The 18,017-nt window shown below is 39.0% G+C and overlaps 1 protein-coding gene across 1 annotated transcript in view; it reads left to right on the plus strand.

Annotated features, from left to right (window-relative positions):
- The window catches only part of LOC128646980 (solute carrier family 2, facilitated glucose transporter member 9-like), a 98,528-nt gene that overhangs the window by 70,657 nt on the left and 9,854 nt on the right, over window positions 1-18,017 (plus strand). Inside the window, exons 9-11 of the mRNA XM_053699792.1 lie at window positions 1,781-1,882; window positions 9,770-9,845; window positions 10,459-10,586. Of these exons, the coding sequence (XP_053555767.1) occupies window positions 1,781-1,882; window positions 9,770-9,845; window positions 10,459-10,586 (306 nt within the window). The remainder of the gene's footprint in view (window positions 1-1,780; window positions 1,883-9,769; window positions 9,846-10,458; window positions 10,587-18,017) is intronic.

Below are 18,017 nucleotides of genomic sequence, written 5' to 3' on the forward strand. Positions count from 1 at the left end.
CTATGTCAGGCTGTCAGGAAATCACCTTTACTAAACTCCACCCACTTTCCCTATAAAGCCTGTCAGTTTAGTGCAGACAGGTGCTTAGTATTTTGTGTGCAGGCCTGCATGTCTCACCTCCCTGCAGTTCCTGTCTGTTTCCTCATTTCAATACAAGCTAAACCGCTAAACCAGATTTCCAATATATCCTGATGCTAAGGATTTAACAACGGATATCCATCTACTTTCTACTCACTGATACTGGAAATCACTTCACTTGGATTCTGCCTTTTTTCTACTACTGCAAGGTGTTACAACGTCTCAACTTGTAACTCAGCTTATCAACTGAAACATTGTGGCAAACGCTTTACTTCCCACAATCAATTGAGTGACTCTTTTGCACCAACCTCCATTCCTCATACGGTTTTCAGCCTAAAACAAACATCCTTACCGGATTCTATTTTGCTCGCCGTTACACGGCACTTCAACACGCCCACCTGTGACGTAACAGGTAACGGCTCACTGATTCAGTAACGAACCGCTGCTACTGTATGCGCTGTCTGCGCTATCCCTGCTACACAGTATTCACTCCTCTTAGAGTGCAGAGACTCTAGTGTTCAGTGCAACTTTTACTTTAGTTGTATACTTTCTCCTGTGAAGAAACAGGTATCCGTTCCTATTTACATTTAGGTGTCAGATTTAAATTAGACTACCATAGGGTTATTCTTAGGATAGTTATTCCTTATGTTTATTTTGCTGCTGCTATATTTTTCCCAATTGTGCTAAAATTAACATTTGGGAATAGTAGCAATTTAATATATTAATATCACAACATATTCCTTGATGTTACCTTCCCGTATGTTACAGCCTGAATACACTGTGATACACTTCAGTACCAGTTCCGCAGTTGAGAATCCAACTCATATTACAAGTGCAGCTGAGAAAGGTAATCAGCACCCTGACACAGGCGGTCGCCAGTACTTTTATTTTCCTGGAGTAATGATCTAAAGCCACGGGGTGTCTCGCTAAGGAGCATCTACTGCTACTGCATTTTTGTATGGGGAGGAGATGCAGACATTAGAAAAGTTCACAAGGAAATTTGTATTTTAAAAATCTTACAAAACGAATAATTGAACCATTTACACAAAAATATGCAGGAAAAAATTGTATTGTTAAGGTGCATCAAAAGTCGTAACAAAATTCTTCATCAAAAATCATATTTGTATGTAAATCACACAGGAATAAATCATATTAAATATGCACAGCTTAAATCGTAATTTAAATACACAGGATGCGCAAAAATCACATGGGAGCTCCAGGGGCGTATATGAAATTGTCTCTCTAATCCCAGCGTAATTATGTAAAGATTTTCTCGCTACAGATCTCACAGTTTTTTCTCGCAAACTAAAAAGTAGTGAGCTTTTCTCAAAACACTCAAAATACTTATAGCCCTAATAGAAAAACACATAAATACGAAAATATAGGTGATGCTAAACTCAAAAAGCAGCATAAAGGGCTTTATATTGGCTGTAGGATTTCCTTTTTAAAGTGTCCCCCTGCTCACTTCGCTCCAGTGTCCTTTTCCAGCGAGCTCCATTACTTTACAAGGCCGACATCTCACCACTTGCAGGGACTGGCCCTTTTTTGCGATAGTTCCACCAGAGCAAATCCTGCGAGGTTCGGAAAGAAAAACCACATCTAATCTGGTGTAGTTTAGATATGTCTGATAAAGTGACTTGACAGCTCTGCATCTCCCATGATAAGACAGCAGCTCATTTGAATACCTCTTTGTGATTCACAGAGTCTGCTCATTGATAGCTTTGGGAGAAAGATCCTTATCTTGGGAGGTTACGGCCTTATGGTTCTCACTCTAGGACTCCTCACAGTAACTTTGTCCCTACAGGTAAGTCATATTAATTTGTATCAGGAGTAGACTGGGCTGGGGGGCAGGATGCAATTGGTGGTGGAATCAGAGCCGGTTTAGGTGCAGTGTTTGGCAAACAGTTTATTTTTCATAGGCATGCCTATGGGATGTGCCTGCTGTGCTCAGTAAATTACCATATAGGAACATGACAGTGCATTTGTAGTGTTCACAACCCAATCACCTTTTTACTTTAGCTTTTATCAGTGCCCACAGTAATCAAAACTCTCTGTACTTAAAATTTTATATTAAGAAAGACACATTTTTAAGTTATATATAAATATATATATATATATATATATATATATATATATATATATATATATATATATATATATGCACAGTATATATATATATATATGGGTGTGTGTATATTTCTTTCATACAGGTGGTACGAGTCTATGATCCGTTACTCCTGGGAATTACTCTTTCTTACCACAAGGAGGAGGCAAAGATTCCCAAACCCTAAGAGCCCTATAAAACCTCCTCCACCTCACACATACCTCATTCTTTACTTTGCCTCTACTGGAGGTGGTCGAAGAATGAAGGTGTGCATTTGATTCTACAGAGAGAGAAGTTTTCAGTATATATTGAGGCTCGGTTTCCCCTCAGAGTACACTGCTTGTCAGAGTGATGCATATGGGGTATGATTTGTGATTCTTTTTTTCACCTCATGGGAAATTTATCATAAACCTTCCATAATTGGTCACAGGGACTTGTCTTTTACCTCCATTTATGGATCATCAAAATACTCCTATTTCATAAACCTCTGCTGATATATTTCAGTACTGGTTTGCCTGTCTGCTGCTTATTTGCTGGTGGACGAGTGTATTATTATTTTTCCCTTTCCTGTTTTGCGCACATCTGCTTTTTTGGCGCGCTTAGTATTAATTTTCGGGCATTGGTCTTCTGGTCTGTGCAAGTTGGGTTATTGCTGTCGGGTTAGCGCACGTCCCTTTGGTATTTTAGCGTTTTGGCTGGCTTACACACGTTGGGTTAGCGCACATATGTTCTCAGCTATGCTCACACCAAGTTTGGTGTGTAAAATCCTTTATAGCTGTTAGTCTTTTTCGTGTATGTTTCTTGAGCGCTATCTATCCTTCGGATGTGTTTTTAATATCTCCTGCTATGTTTTGCAGTTCAGCTTAGCGGGCATTGTAGCTATGAATTTATTTTAAAAGCTACTAAGGGATTATAGAGTGTATTGCTTTGCTTTGTCAAATGCTATAATGGAGCAGTCTGATTCTGCCCCTAAATCTACCCTAGAGCCGAGCTCCCTAAACACTTTTCTACCATTATTAGGTGTGTGTATTGTAAGAGCTGAGGTACCTGCTCCAGCTCATTTATGTGACTCATGTTTAAATGTATTATTGCAATCAGACCATCCTAATGCTGCTTCTTTGGGTATTAATCCTCCTTCTGTTTGTTCCTTACAGGAGAATGTTAATGATGTTTCACCCAGTGTTAAAAGACTCATCAAAGCTGCAGTTTCTGAAGCGCTGAAGGCTCTCCCACCTTCAAACAAGAGTAAAAGGTCAGTTCACAGTTTACCTTCTACTAGTACAATGTGCCCTGAAGCCAGGGATATACTGTTATGTCGTCAGATGGTGAAGTTTCCACTGGTGAGGAGGAGTCTTCATCTGATGTTGAACCTGATATTTCTTCTCTTTTCTATAAAATTTAACATATTTGTTTACTTTTGAAGGGGGTCTTAATTACTTTAGAGGTTAAAGACCCTAAGGTTTCTGTTAATAAGCCTTGTAATCATTTAATTTCATTTTTTTAAGACTGTTGTTAAACTCCCTTAAGTTTTCCCTATTCCTGATGCTGTCACTGACATGATTTCTAGGGAATGCTCTACACCAGGTAATTCATTTAATCCTTCTGCAAGGTTTAAAAAAGTTATATACTATAAGTTATAACTGCTGCTAATGTTGAGTTGTGTGAAACTGCTCCTAAGGTTGATGGGGCCATTTCCCCTTTAGCTAAACATACTACTACCTCTTTAGAAGATAGTGCTTCTTTTAAAAAAAAACACTGGATAAGAAATTAGAGTCTTTTCATAGAAGGGCCTTTTTACAAGCAAGATGTTTACAGCCATTTCTATAGCTGATGTGGGTGTTGCTTCTATTTGATGATTCTGTCAGTGAAAATCTTTTGGGTCAACTTAAAAATGCTAATTTATTTATTTGTGATACTGTGTTTGATATTATGATGATTAATATTAAAATCATGACTTTGGCAGTCTTTGCCATGAGGGCATAATGGCTTAAATCCTGGTCTGCTGACAGGATGTTGAAATCCAGATTATTGCCTCTTTCCTTTCAGTGAAATAAACTGTTTGGTTCTAATTTAGATTCTATTATATCTAATGTTACTTGTGGTAAAGGGGCTTTTCCTCCTCAAGACAAGAAGTCTAAAGGGAAATCTAAAGCTTCCAATTGTTTTCATACCTTTCATCAGAATAAGGAACAAAAGTTTGACTTCTCTGCTCAGAAGCAAGGAACCTCTGGCCAAGTCTGGAGGCCTAATGCTAACTGGAACAAGTCAAAGGTGGCTAAGAAATCTATTCCTACTACCAAATCTGCATGAAGGTGTGGCCCCAGGGGCATATTACTGCCTAGGCCAACAAGGCATGGGCCTAGAGCGGCACTTTGGAGGGGGCAGCACTTTTTGCATAATTCCTATAGTTGATTTTATCAGTTATTTTTTTTATTGTTGAAACTTTATCGAGCTGTATTTATTTGACTCCTGTTTACACCCGGAAGGAAGAGAACAGAGTGGAGGCAGCAGCGAAAGTGTAAATCTGAATCGATCGGATATCCACTTAAAGTAAATGTAAAGTTTGATGAATGTGTGCCCGGTTTTTAAAAATCCTATTAAAAACAGGGGCACTTTCATTCATCAAATTTTACATTTTACTCGTTTTGTTAAAATACTTACCTTTTATTCTTAAAATCCACTCCAGCACTTCCCCCAGCAGTCGCAAGCCTCTCCAATCTCCATACGTCAGCAATAACGAATCCGGCTTCCTCCGATCACAGCTTCCCCCCCAAGAGCAAAAATTGCCTGAGGCCAAGCCATGATTGTAGGAAGCCAGATTAGAAGCGCTGGAGAGGCTTTCAAGAAGAAAAGGTAAGTATTTTAGCCCACTGTTCTTCAGAGAGCACTGCTATGCAGAGTTAGTGTGATCGGCCACACTGTCTTTTTTATGGCTTGTTTCACAGTGTTGTTAGCTAGTGTGGCTCTTAGAGCTGCAGCAGGAAGGTCATTTAACATCCATAAATCCAAGCGATCCTCTGACCTCTCCCAGCACAGCACTCGGTGCTTGACAAAGTTTTACACTGCTGTGCTGTTGCATGAAGCGTGTGGTTGGAGCTAGAGAGGTAAACTTGCATTCAACTTTGAGTTACTGTCAGTTAATTTCTTGAAAACATTCCTGTTGGTGCCATAATGGATAGCAGCTACCGATTCACTCAGTCTAGATTTATAGAAGGGAAGCAGTGTCCATTCATATAGTGATACTTCCCCTGCTCTTCTTATTTTCCCCCCTCTACCTCAGTGCTGCATGTTATCTTCCTACTATGTGAAGCATATTCACTGCAGGGATCCCTCTTAAACCTTTAGCTCCAAAAATGGTTCCAACTCAAAGCATATGGTTGCCTGTATATGTATGTTTTCCATATAAAGTCATTATGTATTTCTTTTATTTATAGTAAGGTTTCGAGATGTGTGCTGAAGAGTTGAATTGCTGTTCAAAATGTCACTTTAAATAATAAAAAGAAATCTTGATATCATGTGAATTTTTATGGCACTTCCAAAGTTTCCAAAGTAACTGTTCAAAATGGTTTGCAATATTATCATCCAGTAATAGTCCAGATTCTCTGGATGATAATTTTGCAAACCCCTTTGAACAGTTACTTTGGAAACTATGGAAATGCCATAAAAATTCACATTACAATGACCAAAAAATAAAAAATATTATGGCCAAAAAAGGCCTAAAGCTTAGGGGGTAGGGGCAGCAGAATTTTGAGTGCCTAGGGCAGCACAAAATCTAAATACACCCCTGTGCTCTCCCCAATCCAGAGGTTCTGGTAGGGGACAGGTTAAGCCTTTTTCAGAAGGCTTGGTTTCAGTCTGTTCCAGATCCCTGGGTTCAAGTATTGTCTCCCAGGGGTATTGAATAGGATTCAGAACAAGGACTCCCAGAGAAAAGTTTTGTTTCTCTCCAATGTTCCAAGGACTCCTTTAAAAGCTCAAGCTTTTTTTCCAATATGTCTTAGATCTGGAAGCTATTGGAATGATTGTACCATTTCTTTTGAAGGAACAGGGAATGGGATTTTATTCAAATGTCTTTGTTGTTCTAAAGAAGTAAAGTACTTTCAGACCAGTTCTAGATCTGAAAGCTGTGTACAAGTTTGTAAGGATTTAATCTTTTGATGCTTACCTTCATGTTCCAATTCACAGAGAACATTACCAGTTTCTGAGGTTTGCCTTTCTGGAAAGGCATTTTTAGCTTGTTGCTCTTCCTTTTGGTCTGGCTACAGCTCCAAGACTATTCACAAATGTTCTGGATGCTATTTTGTCTGTGATCAGAACTCAAGGTGTTGCAGTGTTTCCCTTCCTGGATAACATCTTGTTTCAAGCTCTGTCTTTTCCTTTAGCAGAATCTCCCACCAACGACTCTTGTTGTTTCTTCAAAAACATGGTTGGAGTTCTTTGATTCCTCAAACAAAGGTAACTTTTTAGGGGTTTCAAATAGATTCAGTCTCCATAAATCTAACAAAGCAGAGAAGGTTAAGATTGGTATCAGCTTGTCTGAACATTCAGTCTCTCTCTTTTCCCTCTGTTGCTCTCTGTATGAAAGTTCTAGGTCTTATGATTGCAACTTCAGATGCAATTCCGTTTTTTCATTTTCACATGAGATCTCTTCAGTTTTGTATGCTTCATCAATAGTGCAGACATTATACTAATATGTCTCAAAATATATTTTTAAATCCCAGTACAAGTAAATATCTTACTTGGTGGCTGGACCATCAGTTTATTATTCAGGTGGCTTCTTTTGCTCGTCCTTCCTGGACTGTGATCACTATAGATACAATTCTCTCAGGTTGGGGAGCTGTCTTGGTGTCTCTGAGAGCACAGGGAGTTTGGGATCCTTGGAAGGCGAGGTCACCAATAAATGTTCTATAACTCTGCTGTTTTAAGGTCTCTTCAAGCTTGGCCTCTGTTGAAAACAGAAAATCTCATCTCCGTTTTCAGACAGACGTCACAGCAGTAGCTTATGTTAACCATCAGGGGAGAACTCACAGTTATCTAGCCATGAAGGAAATGTCTTAAATTCTCCTATGGGCAGAAACCAATTCCTGTCTAGTCTCTGCAATTCATATTCCAGGTTAAACAACTGAGAAGTGGATTTTCTCAGTTGTCTACCAGAGATAGATCTGATGGCTTCTCGTTTGAACAACAAACTTTCCAGGTACTTTGTGAGGTCCAAGGACCCTCAAGCAGAGTTTGTGAATGCTCTAGTAGCTCCTTGGTCATTCAATCTTTCTTATTTGTTTCCTCCTCTGGTTTTTCTACCCAGAGTGTACTCCAAGATAAACCTAGAGAAATATTCAGTAATCCTGATCGCCCCAGCTTGGCCTCACAGGATTTGGTATGCAGATCTAGTTTAGATGTCTAGCTGGCCTCTTCCTCTAAGGTCTGCTATTTTGTCTCAAGGTCAGTATGGAAATTGAATGGTTAGTTCTTAGACTAACCTTAAGTCAGGCCCGTAAGGCTGTAACTAGGAAAATGTATCATAAGGTCTTGAAGACCTTTATTTCTTTGTGTATGGTTCATGTTTTTTCCTGGCATTCTTTCAGAATTCCTAGGATTCTGCAGTTCCTATAGGATGGTCTAGATAAGGGTTTATCTGCCATCTCTCTGAAGGGGCAGATTTCTGCCCTTTCAATCTTGTTTCATTGGAAGATTGCAAATCTTCCAGATATTCATGGTTTTGTTTAGTCTTTGGATCATATTAAATCTGCAATCAAGACGATTTCTCCTCTATGGAATCTTAACTTGGTATAAACGGTTTTACAGGCTTCTCCTTTTGAACCTATGCATAAGGTGCATATTATGCTGCTTTCTTGAAAGGTTTTATTCTTTTTGGTCATTTCTTCTGCTTGAAGAGTTTCTGAGTTATCTGCTCTTTATTGTGATACTCTTTATCTTATTTTTCATCAGGATAAGGCAGTTTTACAGACTACTTTTGACTTCTTGCCTGAAGTTGTTTCTTCAATAACATTAGCAGAGAAATTGTTGTCTTCTCTTTATGTCATGATTCTAAGAATGCTTCAGAGAGATCTTTGCATAGATGTTGTTAGGGCAATGAAGTATCAAAGTGATGCTACTTTAGACAAACTTCTAGGTTGTTCATTCACTTTTCTGGAACTTCTAATATGCAGTTTCTTTGGCTTCTTGGTTGAAACATTTGATTTACAACTCCTCTTTTTGAACCTATGCATAAGATTTACATTAAGCTACTTTGGTGGAAATTGTTGTTTTTTTTCGCTATTTAATCTGCTAGAAAAGTTTCTGAACTATCTGCTCTTTCTTCCGATCCTCCTTATCTGATTTTTCATCAGGATAAGGCAGTCTTAAAAACTAGTTTTTATTTCTTGCCAAAGGTTGTTTCTTCTGATAACCCCAGCAGAGTAATTGTTGTTCCTTTTTGTGTCCTAATCCCATATCTGCTTCAGAAAGATCTTTGCATAATTTTAATGTTATTAGAGCATTAAAGTATGACATTGATACTACTAAGGACTTTAGACAAACTTCTAGTTTGTTCATTCCTTTTTCTGGCTGTAAGAAATGACAGAAGGCTTCTGCCATTTATTTGGCTTCTTGGTTGAAACCTTTTATTCACAAGGCTTATTTGGAGGCAGGCCAGCCTCCACTGCAATGGATTACTTCTCATTCTATTAGGTCAGTTGCCACTTCTTGGGCCTTCAAGAATAAGGCTTCTGACCAGATTTGCAAGGCAGCTATTAATGGTGGTGAGAGTCCATGAGATCCCACCCTTTACTTTTGATTTTACTATTATCTTTTCCCCTGCACCTTTTATGGCTCTTATTCCTTTTTGTTACCTCACTATGCTTGGATATATGTTAGACTGAGGTAAGTGTGAGGTGGGAGGAGTTTTATAGAGCTCTTGGGGTTTGGGAATCTATGCCTCCTTCTAGTGGTAAGGAAGATTCATTCCCAGGAGTAATGGATTGTGGACTCTCACCACCATGAAATAAATGAAGTTCTTGTGCTGATGTTGCTTCCAGTTATCGTTTGGAACTCTGTAGTGAGTGATGCAACATATACAATGATGAAATGGTTGTTTCAGCACTCAAAGGCCCTTCATTACACTGTGGCTGAAACACATGAACTCAATAATTAGTAGGGGTGCCCACATGTATATATAAAATTCTTCCTGAGTTGATATACAGCGGAGGCGACATTCACCAGTCTTGCAATCTTCACTATTCTATTCTGTATGTGTACTCATGGAGAATTTTCTAAAATTATGGGCTAGATTGCAAGTGGCACACTAACAGGTGTGCGCGAGCGATAAGGGGTTTATTGTGGGTGTTACAAGTTAAAAGTAAACGCGTTCGCTCAAGCACATTTGAATTTAACTAACATCAGGATAGCACGACTTTAGAGCTATAGTTAATTGTTAAGCTTGAGTAATTAAAAGTTGCACAAAATACCTTACAAAATACATTGCGTGGTACCTGACGCGCAATAATCATACTTCTAGCACATATTTGGTATTGGGTTATTTATTATTTTTGCCTTATTCATTATTAAACATTTGTTATTCCCTTGTAGAGCACCTATACCTGGATGCCAAACTGCAGTGTTGCACTCATCTTCCTCTTTATATTCTTGTATGGTGCTGGACCAGGTTAGTGTCATTCTAAAAAGGTACAACCCTATGTAATGTACAGTGTTTATAAATATAGTATCTCAATGGCCGGCTCAAGATATTGCACTGCCTTGATAGATGAAGGAAATGAAGCCCCTTTTATATTTCTTCATCCCATACAGTCTCTAAACCCAACCATAGTCAGCAGTCTGAGATTTCACATAAGAGCATACTGATACCCAACTGATGGACCCCATACCCGACTGATGGACCCCATATGACCCCATACCCGACTGATGGACCCCATATGAGAGTAATTTCTCTTAAAAACAAACAAAAAAAACCTTTTAACCAAAATATGGTCTCACTATGTACCAGCCCTATCAAGTCCCACCTCTTCTAGTTATAAAGCTGACCCTGGACATCTAATTGGCTTCTCAAGATTCACCAGTCAGGAACCAAAAATAATACTTTAATTGGTGAAAACAGAGACATCCTTAACCATAAGTAATTTCACCTGATTGTTATGATTACAGCTATCAATATTGATATCTGTTTAAAAAGAACACCCTCTGTCAATAAAATACTTTGAATAGCCATCCATAAAGAAGCTTTAATTTCTTACTTAGGTGTCACTGGTTTCTTTCAACAGCTGGTGCCACTGTAAGTACGTGTGTTGAAATCTTCTCCCAGACTCCTCGTGTACCAGCATTTGTCATTTCTGGTTGTTTCAGCTGGGTGGGACTCTACATCCTTGGAATGATCTTCCCTTATGTTGTGGTAAGTACTGTAATGTAGTTTCAAGAAGCTCTAGATGGTTCTTCTGCTACTTGTACACAGACCAAAAATACAGTAAAAACAAGTAACCAATGAAAAAAAACACCAATAAAATTAATAAGCAAGCATAAGCAAATGTACAAAAACATTCTTAAAATGACATTAAAGGGAATAATAGCAGGCTTTAGTATACGGCTCATGTTTAGTCAACTCAGCTCGGCGGTGCAGCTTCCTCCACTAGCACTAAAAGGTAACTGGAACAATGTTTATTCAAATTAAACTTGTATTTCTTTCTGGTTTTGTATTCGTTATTTTTTCTGTAACTACAAACTGGCTTTGTATTTGAGGCTACCTTGAAGGCACTAAAATTTTGGGCTGCAAGGAAACTTTAGACACATTTTAAGTATTGCCCTATGTATCACAATCATTAAAGTCTTAAAGGGACAATCTACTCCAAAAATGTTATTGTTTGAATCCCAGCTTATTCCGACAACAACGGAGGGGTGTGTGCGTTGATACGTCAGCACGCAACGTGAAGGTGCAAACCCAGAGAGAGAGCAGACACAGAGTGGCGGTGGAGACGAAACCGCGTTAGCCGCTAAAGCTGGGGTTTCCATGGCCGAGGAGGGCTGATTTTCTCAGCAGAAGACATCAGGGCCGTTACCTCCTATCTGGCGCAAAGTGGAAGTTGAAGGCGGAAGTGCGGTAATCGCACTGGACATAATTCTGGGGGAGTTAAAAATCCAGGCGGAAAGAATATCAGAAGTAGAGTTGAGAATTTCTAACTGGGAAGACTCTCATAATGCTATGCAATCTCAAGTTGAACTTCTTTTAAAGCAAAATGCTACTTTAACCAGCAAATTGGACGATATTGAAAACAGGACAAGGCACAATAATTTGCGCCTAATTGGAATTACTGAATCAATGAAGTTCCAAGAGCTGAAGAAATTTGTGGAAGAGACTCTCCCTGATCTATTAGATCTAAAGTCTGGAGAAAAATCTTTTTACAATTGAAAGAGTACATAGATTGGGGAGAGAGTGAGAGGATTTCTCACAGAATTCTTGGAAACCGCGGCCTGTGATTTGCAAAATGTTTAAATTTTCAAGAAAAGAATGAAATTCTAAGGGCCTATAGGAAACAGCAATCTTTACAGTTTCAAGGAGTGAAAATCTTACTCTTTTAGGACTTTTCCATCGAAACGTCATCGAAAAGAAAGCAATTTTCTGCAGTGTGTTCCCGTCTAGTCTCTGAAAAGAGATTTTTTTTTTCCTTGCTATATCCAGCTAAGCTGAAGTTAAAATCTGGCTCAGTCTTTTTTTTTTTTTATTCACCTGAAACAGCTCAAAACTTCTTGGAAAATGAAGCAAAGAATTGATGTGTCTGATGAGAGTCCTCTATTCCTCCTTCACTCTCCATTTGTTGTATATTTTAGCCTAAGTCCTTATAAAAATATTCAAGTTGAAGTTTGCTTTGAATTCAGGCAGAAAGGGAGAAATTGAGCTAATAAGGATTAATGAGAGTCTATGCTTCTTTTATTTTGCACATACTGTATGTATGTTGTATTTTTCATACAAAATGTTCACAAGTATGAATGTTCTATATAGTACAACATGCACAAGGAAAAAGAAAAGAAAGGAGGATTTATTTTTTATTTTTTTAGAATGCTTCCAATATTCGTGCATATAAGAAGTATGTTTTATATATATATATTTTTTTGTTTGTTTGTTTGTTTGTAATTTATGCGTGAGAAGTATTCAAGTATGCTGTATTTTCTGCAAGATCACATATGGGTATTATTGTACTATATTGTATTCTATGCCTAAAATTATACATCACTATATTATGTTTGGTACCATTGGGTTATATTTTAATGGAAACTGTTACAATTTTTGTTAGAGTTAGGAGGCGCTGTTGTTTGATGCCATATAGTAGGTGCCATGTAAGTCATGCACATAATTATAATATTTTGATAGAGTTTATAGTAAATTCTAGTTATTGTTATTTTATGCACAGATTTTTTACAAGCAGTGATGTTTTCCTTTTTTTAAAAATGTTGTATGCACTTTATGCACGAGATATACTCAAGTGTGTTGTATTATTTTTTTTTACGCAATTTTTGCACGACGTATCCAAATATGCTGCATTTTCGCAAGAATTTATATGGGTATTATTGCACTATATTGTATTCTATGTCTAAAATTATATTTCACTATATTATGATGTTTGGCACCATTGGGATATATTTTAATGGAAATTGTTAAAACTTTTGATAGAGTTAGGGGGGCACTGTTGTTTGATGCCATATAGTAGGTGTTATGTAAGTTATGCTCATAATTATAACATTTTGCTAGAGTCTATAGTAAATTCTAGTTGTTGTTATTTTATGCAAAGACTTTTTACAAGCAGTGATGTTTTCTTTCTTAAAATTTTGTATGCACTTTATGCACAAGATAAATTCAAGTATGTTGTATTATTTTTATTTATTTTTTATTTATTTATTTTTTCCCTCCCTTCCCCTCCCTCTTGTTCTTTGTTAATTAGTTAAATGGTAAAAATATTAACATGGAATGTGGGAGGGATTCATTCCCCAGTAAAAAGGAAAGCAGTAATGAATCATCTAAATCTCCCGTACTGCTGAGCGTGTCTGGAGGAAAACTCACTCTGAACCTGACTTCATACACTATAGCCTCTATTTATCAAAGTCTGGCGGACCTGATCCGACAGTGTGGATCAGGTCCGCCAGACCTCGCTGAAAACGGAGAGCAATACGCTCTCCGTATTCAGCATTGCACCAGCAGCTCACAAGAGTTGCTGGTGCAACGCCGCCCCCTGCAGAATCGTGGCCAATCGGCCGCCAGCAGGGGGGTGTCAATCAAACCGATCGTACTCGATTAGGTTGAATTGTGGTGATGTCTGTCCGCCTGCTCAGAGCAGGCGGACAGGTTATGGAGCAGCGGTCTTTAGACCGCTGCTTCATAACTGGTGTTTCTGGCGAGCCTGCAGGCTCGCCAGAAACATGGGGCCTCAAGCTCTATCCGGAGCTTGATAGATATGCCCCTATAAGTTTATTCTTCGTTCATACACTTCTGCCCTTCACTTAGCCAAGCAAACCTACTTCTCTTCTCTTATATCTACTCTTTCCTCAAACCCTAAACGACTCTTCTCCACCTTTAACTCTCTCCTCTACCTTCCTGCTCCACCCCCCTCATCTGTCTTTAGTGCTCAAGCCCTGGCAGATTACTTTTTAAACAAAACATGTTCTATCCGGAGCAACATCCCAACACCAACCTGCAATATTCCATCAACAGGCCCAGTTACTCCCTCTACCACCCTCTGCATCTTCCATCCAGCCACTGAGAATGAAATTTCCTCCTTACTATCTTCCTCACGCCTCACTACCTGCCCACTCGACCCTATCCCTTCCCATCTAATACCCTCCCTATATTCCACCCTCACTCCTGCTCTTACCCACATCTTCAACCTATCTCTTTCTACCGGCTCATTCCCATCTTCTTTCAAACACGCAAAAGTCACTCCCATACTCAAAAAACCCTCCCTTGAACCTAATTCTCCTGAAAGCTACCGCCCCATATCACTGCTTTCACTAACATCAAAACTCCTTGAAAAACTAGTTTACAATCGCCTAACCCACTTCCTGTCTGCCAACTCCTTGCTTGACCCCCTGCAATCCGGATTCCGCCTCAAACACTCAACTGAGACTGCCCTTACCAAGGTTACTAACGATCTTCTCTCTGCTAAAAATATTGGCCACTACTTCATACTCATCTTACTTGACCTCTCAGCTGCCTTCGACGCAGTTGACCACCCCCTCCTCCTACAGACCCTTAGCTCTTTTGGCCTCTGTGACACTGCTCTTTCCTGGATTCACTCTTATCTTTCTCACAGGTCCTTTTCTGTGTCATTTGCCGGCGACTCCTCCTCTCCAATGCCTCTGTTGGAATACCTCAAGGATCTGTTCTGGGTGCTCTACACTTCTTCATTTATACTTCTTCACTGGGTAAACTTATCAACAGTTATGGCTTCAAATATCACCTCTATGCTGATGACACCCAGATCTACCTCTCCACCCCTGCTCTCTCTCCCTCTGTCCTTTCTCATGTCAGTGACTGCTTATCTGGTATTTCTTCCTGGATGGCCTCTCACCACCTAAAGATTAACATGTCCAAGACTGAGCTCCTTCTTATCCCCCCTCAAGCTCTACGCCGACTTGTGACTTTTCTATCCCTGTTGACAGCATCACCATTTCCCCATCGCCCCAAGTCCGCTGCCTCGGAGTTACACTTGACTCAAATCTATCCTTCGCCCCCCATATTTAATCACTTTCTACATCCTGCCGCAACGATCTACGCAACATTTCCAATATTCAACCTTTTCTGTGCGCTAACACCACAAAGCAAATAATCCACTCCCTTGTTATTTCTCGACTTGACTACTGCAATAACCTACTTACTGGCCTTCCTCTTTCCTGCCTCTCCCCCTTCAATCCATCCTAAATGCCTCTGCCAGGATGATCCACCTTTCCCGTTGCTCTGTATCTGCTGCACCTCTCTGCGAGTCCCTTCATTGGCTCCCCATACGCAGCAGAATAAAATTCAAAATTCTCACCCTTGCATACAAAGTGCTCACCAACACCGCTCCCCTCTACCTATCCTCTCTAATCAACAAGTATACTCCAGCCCACCCACTAAGATCCAACAATGACCTGCTCCTTGCATCTGCGATGATCACCTCCTCTCATGCTAGACTGCAAGACTTCTGTCATGCAGCACCTACCCTATGGAACACTCTCCATCGTGCTGTCAGGCTTTGCCCTAATCTTTCTTCCATTAAATGCTCTCTAAAGACTTTTCTGTTCAGACAAGCCTACCACCCAACTCAATAATATTTCTCTTACCTAACAACATTTCCCTCATCTAACTCTGCATTTACATCTTTATCAATCTTGCAGTCCTCACCTCCTGTTTCTCAACCTCCTACCCTTCTAGAGTGTAAGTTCCCATGGGAATAGGGCCCTCGATTCCTCCTGTATGTGTTTGTAAATTCTGTCCTGTCTCTTAGAAGTTTTATATTATTGTTTTATTTAAATGATCTGTATCCATGGACAGCGTTGCGGAATATGATGGCGCTTCATAAATAAAGTATAATAATAATAATCTAAATAAAAAGGACTTTGATATAGTGTGCCTACAAGAGACTCACTTGTCAGATATAGAGCATAGAAAGATCAAAGCTAAATGGCTGGGAGAGTCTTTTTTTTCTTCATGCACGCATCTGGTTCCAAGCCAGCTTTCCTCTATGGTGGTTGTATTTTAATTTTGGAAAATAAAGATTGAACTTTTAAATCTTTTTATGCTGCTACCGCTTTTCACTTTTTTGGATCTATATTGCTTTGGCCTGTTTGGTAGTGGCATCCCCTCTGCATTTGTGGCACTGTTCAATATTGGAGGAGGTCCGTGAATGTATTCCTACCCTTCTACCTGCCTGGCCGGGAACTGAGCAGAGGAACGGATTGAGAAGTGACGTCAGGGATACCACGAGACAGGAGCATCTCAACACAAACACACGGAGTGTGAGGAGGCCACGCATGAGTGCAAGTTTTCACTTTCTTCTCCACTAGAGATGGCTCATACCCCCGCACTGAGTGGTTCCTGACTCGGTTTGACACAAACCGCTACCCGAGGCTACCGGAGCTTCTGCTTACGAAGGTATAGTTGGAGGGTTTGTGAATACTGACATGGTACCGAGCTACCGAGCTAGCAAGGACTGCTGCTTATTTCTGGAATCATTGGGTCTGGACTTTCTCTTTCTTCGTGTGACAGGTAACTCTGTTTACTTTATATGTACCAGTTATGGTAACGCTACAACGGTGACAAACAAGTTTGAGAGTACAGGACATTCATATCAGAGTCCAATATTTATCTATTTATGGAACAGTATTGTTATGTTATTTAACTGCAAGCCACATACAGTAATTACTCAGTCCAGCTCTTTTTCTGGTATTTTTGAGTCTTTTTTTTCCGTCTTATATAAAATCTTCTAGAGGAGTAATGATCTTACTCCATACAAGACTTAGTTAGAAAAAGTATGAATGTTTCAAGGGATAAGGAGGGAAGATATTTAATTGTTAGGCTCCTTATTCAAAATGATGAATATCAAACAGCCCTAATGAGAAATTCTGGAATTTGTTAGTAAAGAAGATGCTTACATTTTCCAAAGCTATGGTGTTAATGATGGTGATTATAATATCACTCCTAATTCATACTTAGATAGACGGAAAATGCGGGGTTATAAAACTTAATTTTAAACATAAAACCTTTCAGCTTAATTTCGAAAAAAAGATTTTTAAGCTACTCCGTGAGTCAGTGAATTTGGTTGACATATGGAGGCTCTTAAATCCTGATAGCCTTGAGTATACCTGCTGCTCGAAGTCCCATGATACCCTATTGAGGTTGGATTTATTCCTTATTTCTGAATCCTTGATTCCCAAGGTTCTGAGGTGTAATATTCTTGACTTTGCCTTGTCAGATCATGCTCCGGGTGACTCTATCACTTGTAGTTAATAAGAAATTTACATTCAATTCTTTTTATTTTCCAATATATCTACGAGACTCAATGAAATTTAGAACCTTTTTGAGTAATGCTTGGGGAGAATTCTCATTGTTTAATAATCATTGTAGAGAGAATTTGCAATTATTTTGGGAAACTGCTAAGGTCTATCTAAAGGCAGAAATTTATACTTATGTGGCTAAATTAAAGAAGGAGAGAACAAGGAAGGATAAAGATCTATCAGACAAAGTAAAAGAGGCATATATTTTATATCAGAAAAATCCTAGTAAGGTTAATATAGAGAATTATTTTTTGAACAGAAAGAAGACAGATTTATTTCTTTTGGGCGAAGCACAGGAATCTCTATACAAAAGCGCTGCTAGGTTTTCTTGGTATGGCAATAAAGTAGGTAAGCTTATGGCCTCAATGTTTAGGAGTCAAACTAAGAGGAAGCCAGTAGCAGCTCTGAAAGTAAAAAATATTATTTACAAGGAACAAGATCAAATATCACGTTTATTCCTTAGTTTTTATACTGACCTTTATACTTCCCAGTCTCCGGATCTGGAAATTATTAAAAAAATTCTGGACAAAGTAAATATTCCTAAGATCTCAGACTTTGATTGTAAAGCTTTAAATCTGCCAATAAGTGAGAAGGAGGTTAAAAAAACAATTTAAAAACTCAATTAAAAAACTCCAGGTCCGGGCAATTTACTGTTAGAGTTCTATCAAATTATTCTGTCAGAAATAACTCCTGTTCTAACTGATCTTTACAATGCCTATTTTAGAATGAACCATACTACATCTGTAAGCTTTAAAAGAGCTAATATCATTTTAATACCTAAGAACAATAAGGATCCCACAGACAT

Source organism: Bombina bombina, chromosome 2, assembly GCF_027579735.1.
Source record: "Bombina bombina isolate aBomBom1 chromosome 2, aBomBom1.pri, whole genome shotgun sequence".
NCBI lineage: Eukaryota > Metazoa > Chordata > Amphibia > Anura > Bombinatoridae > Bombina > Bombina bombina.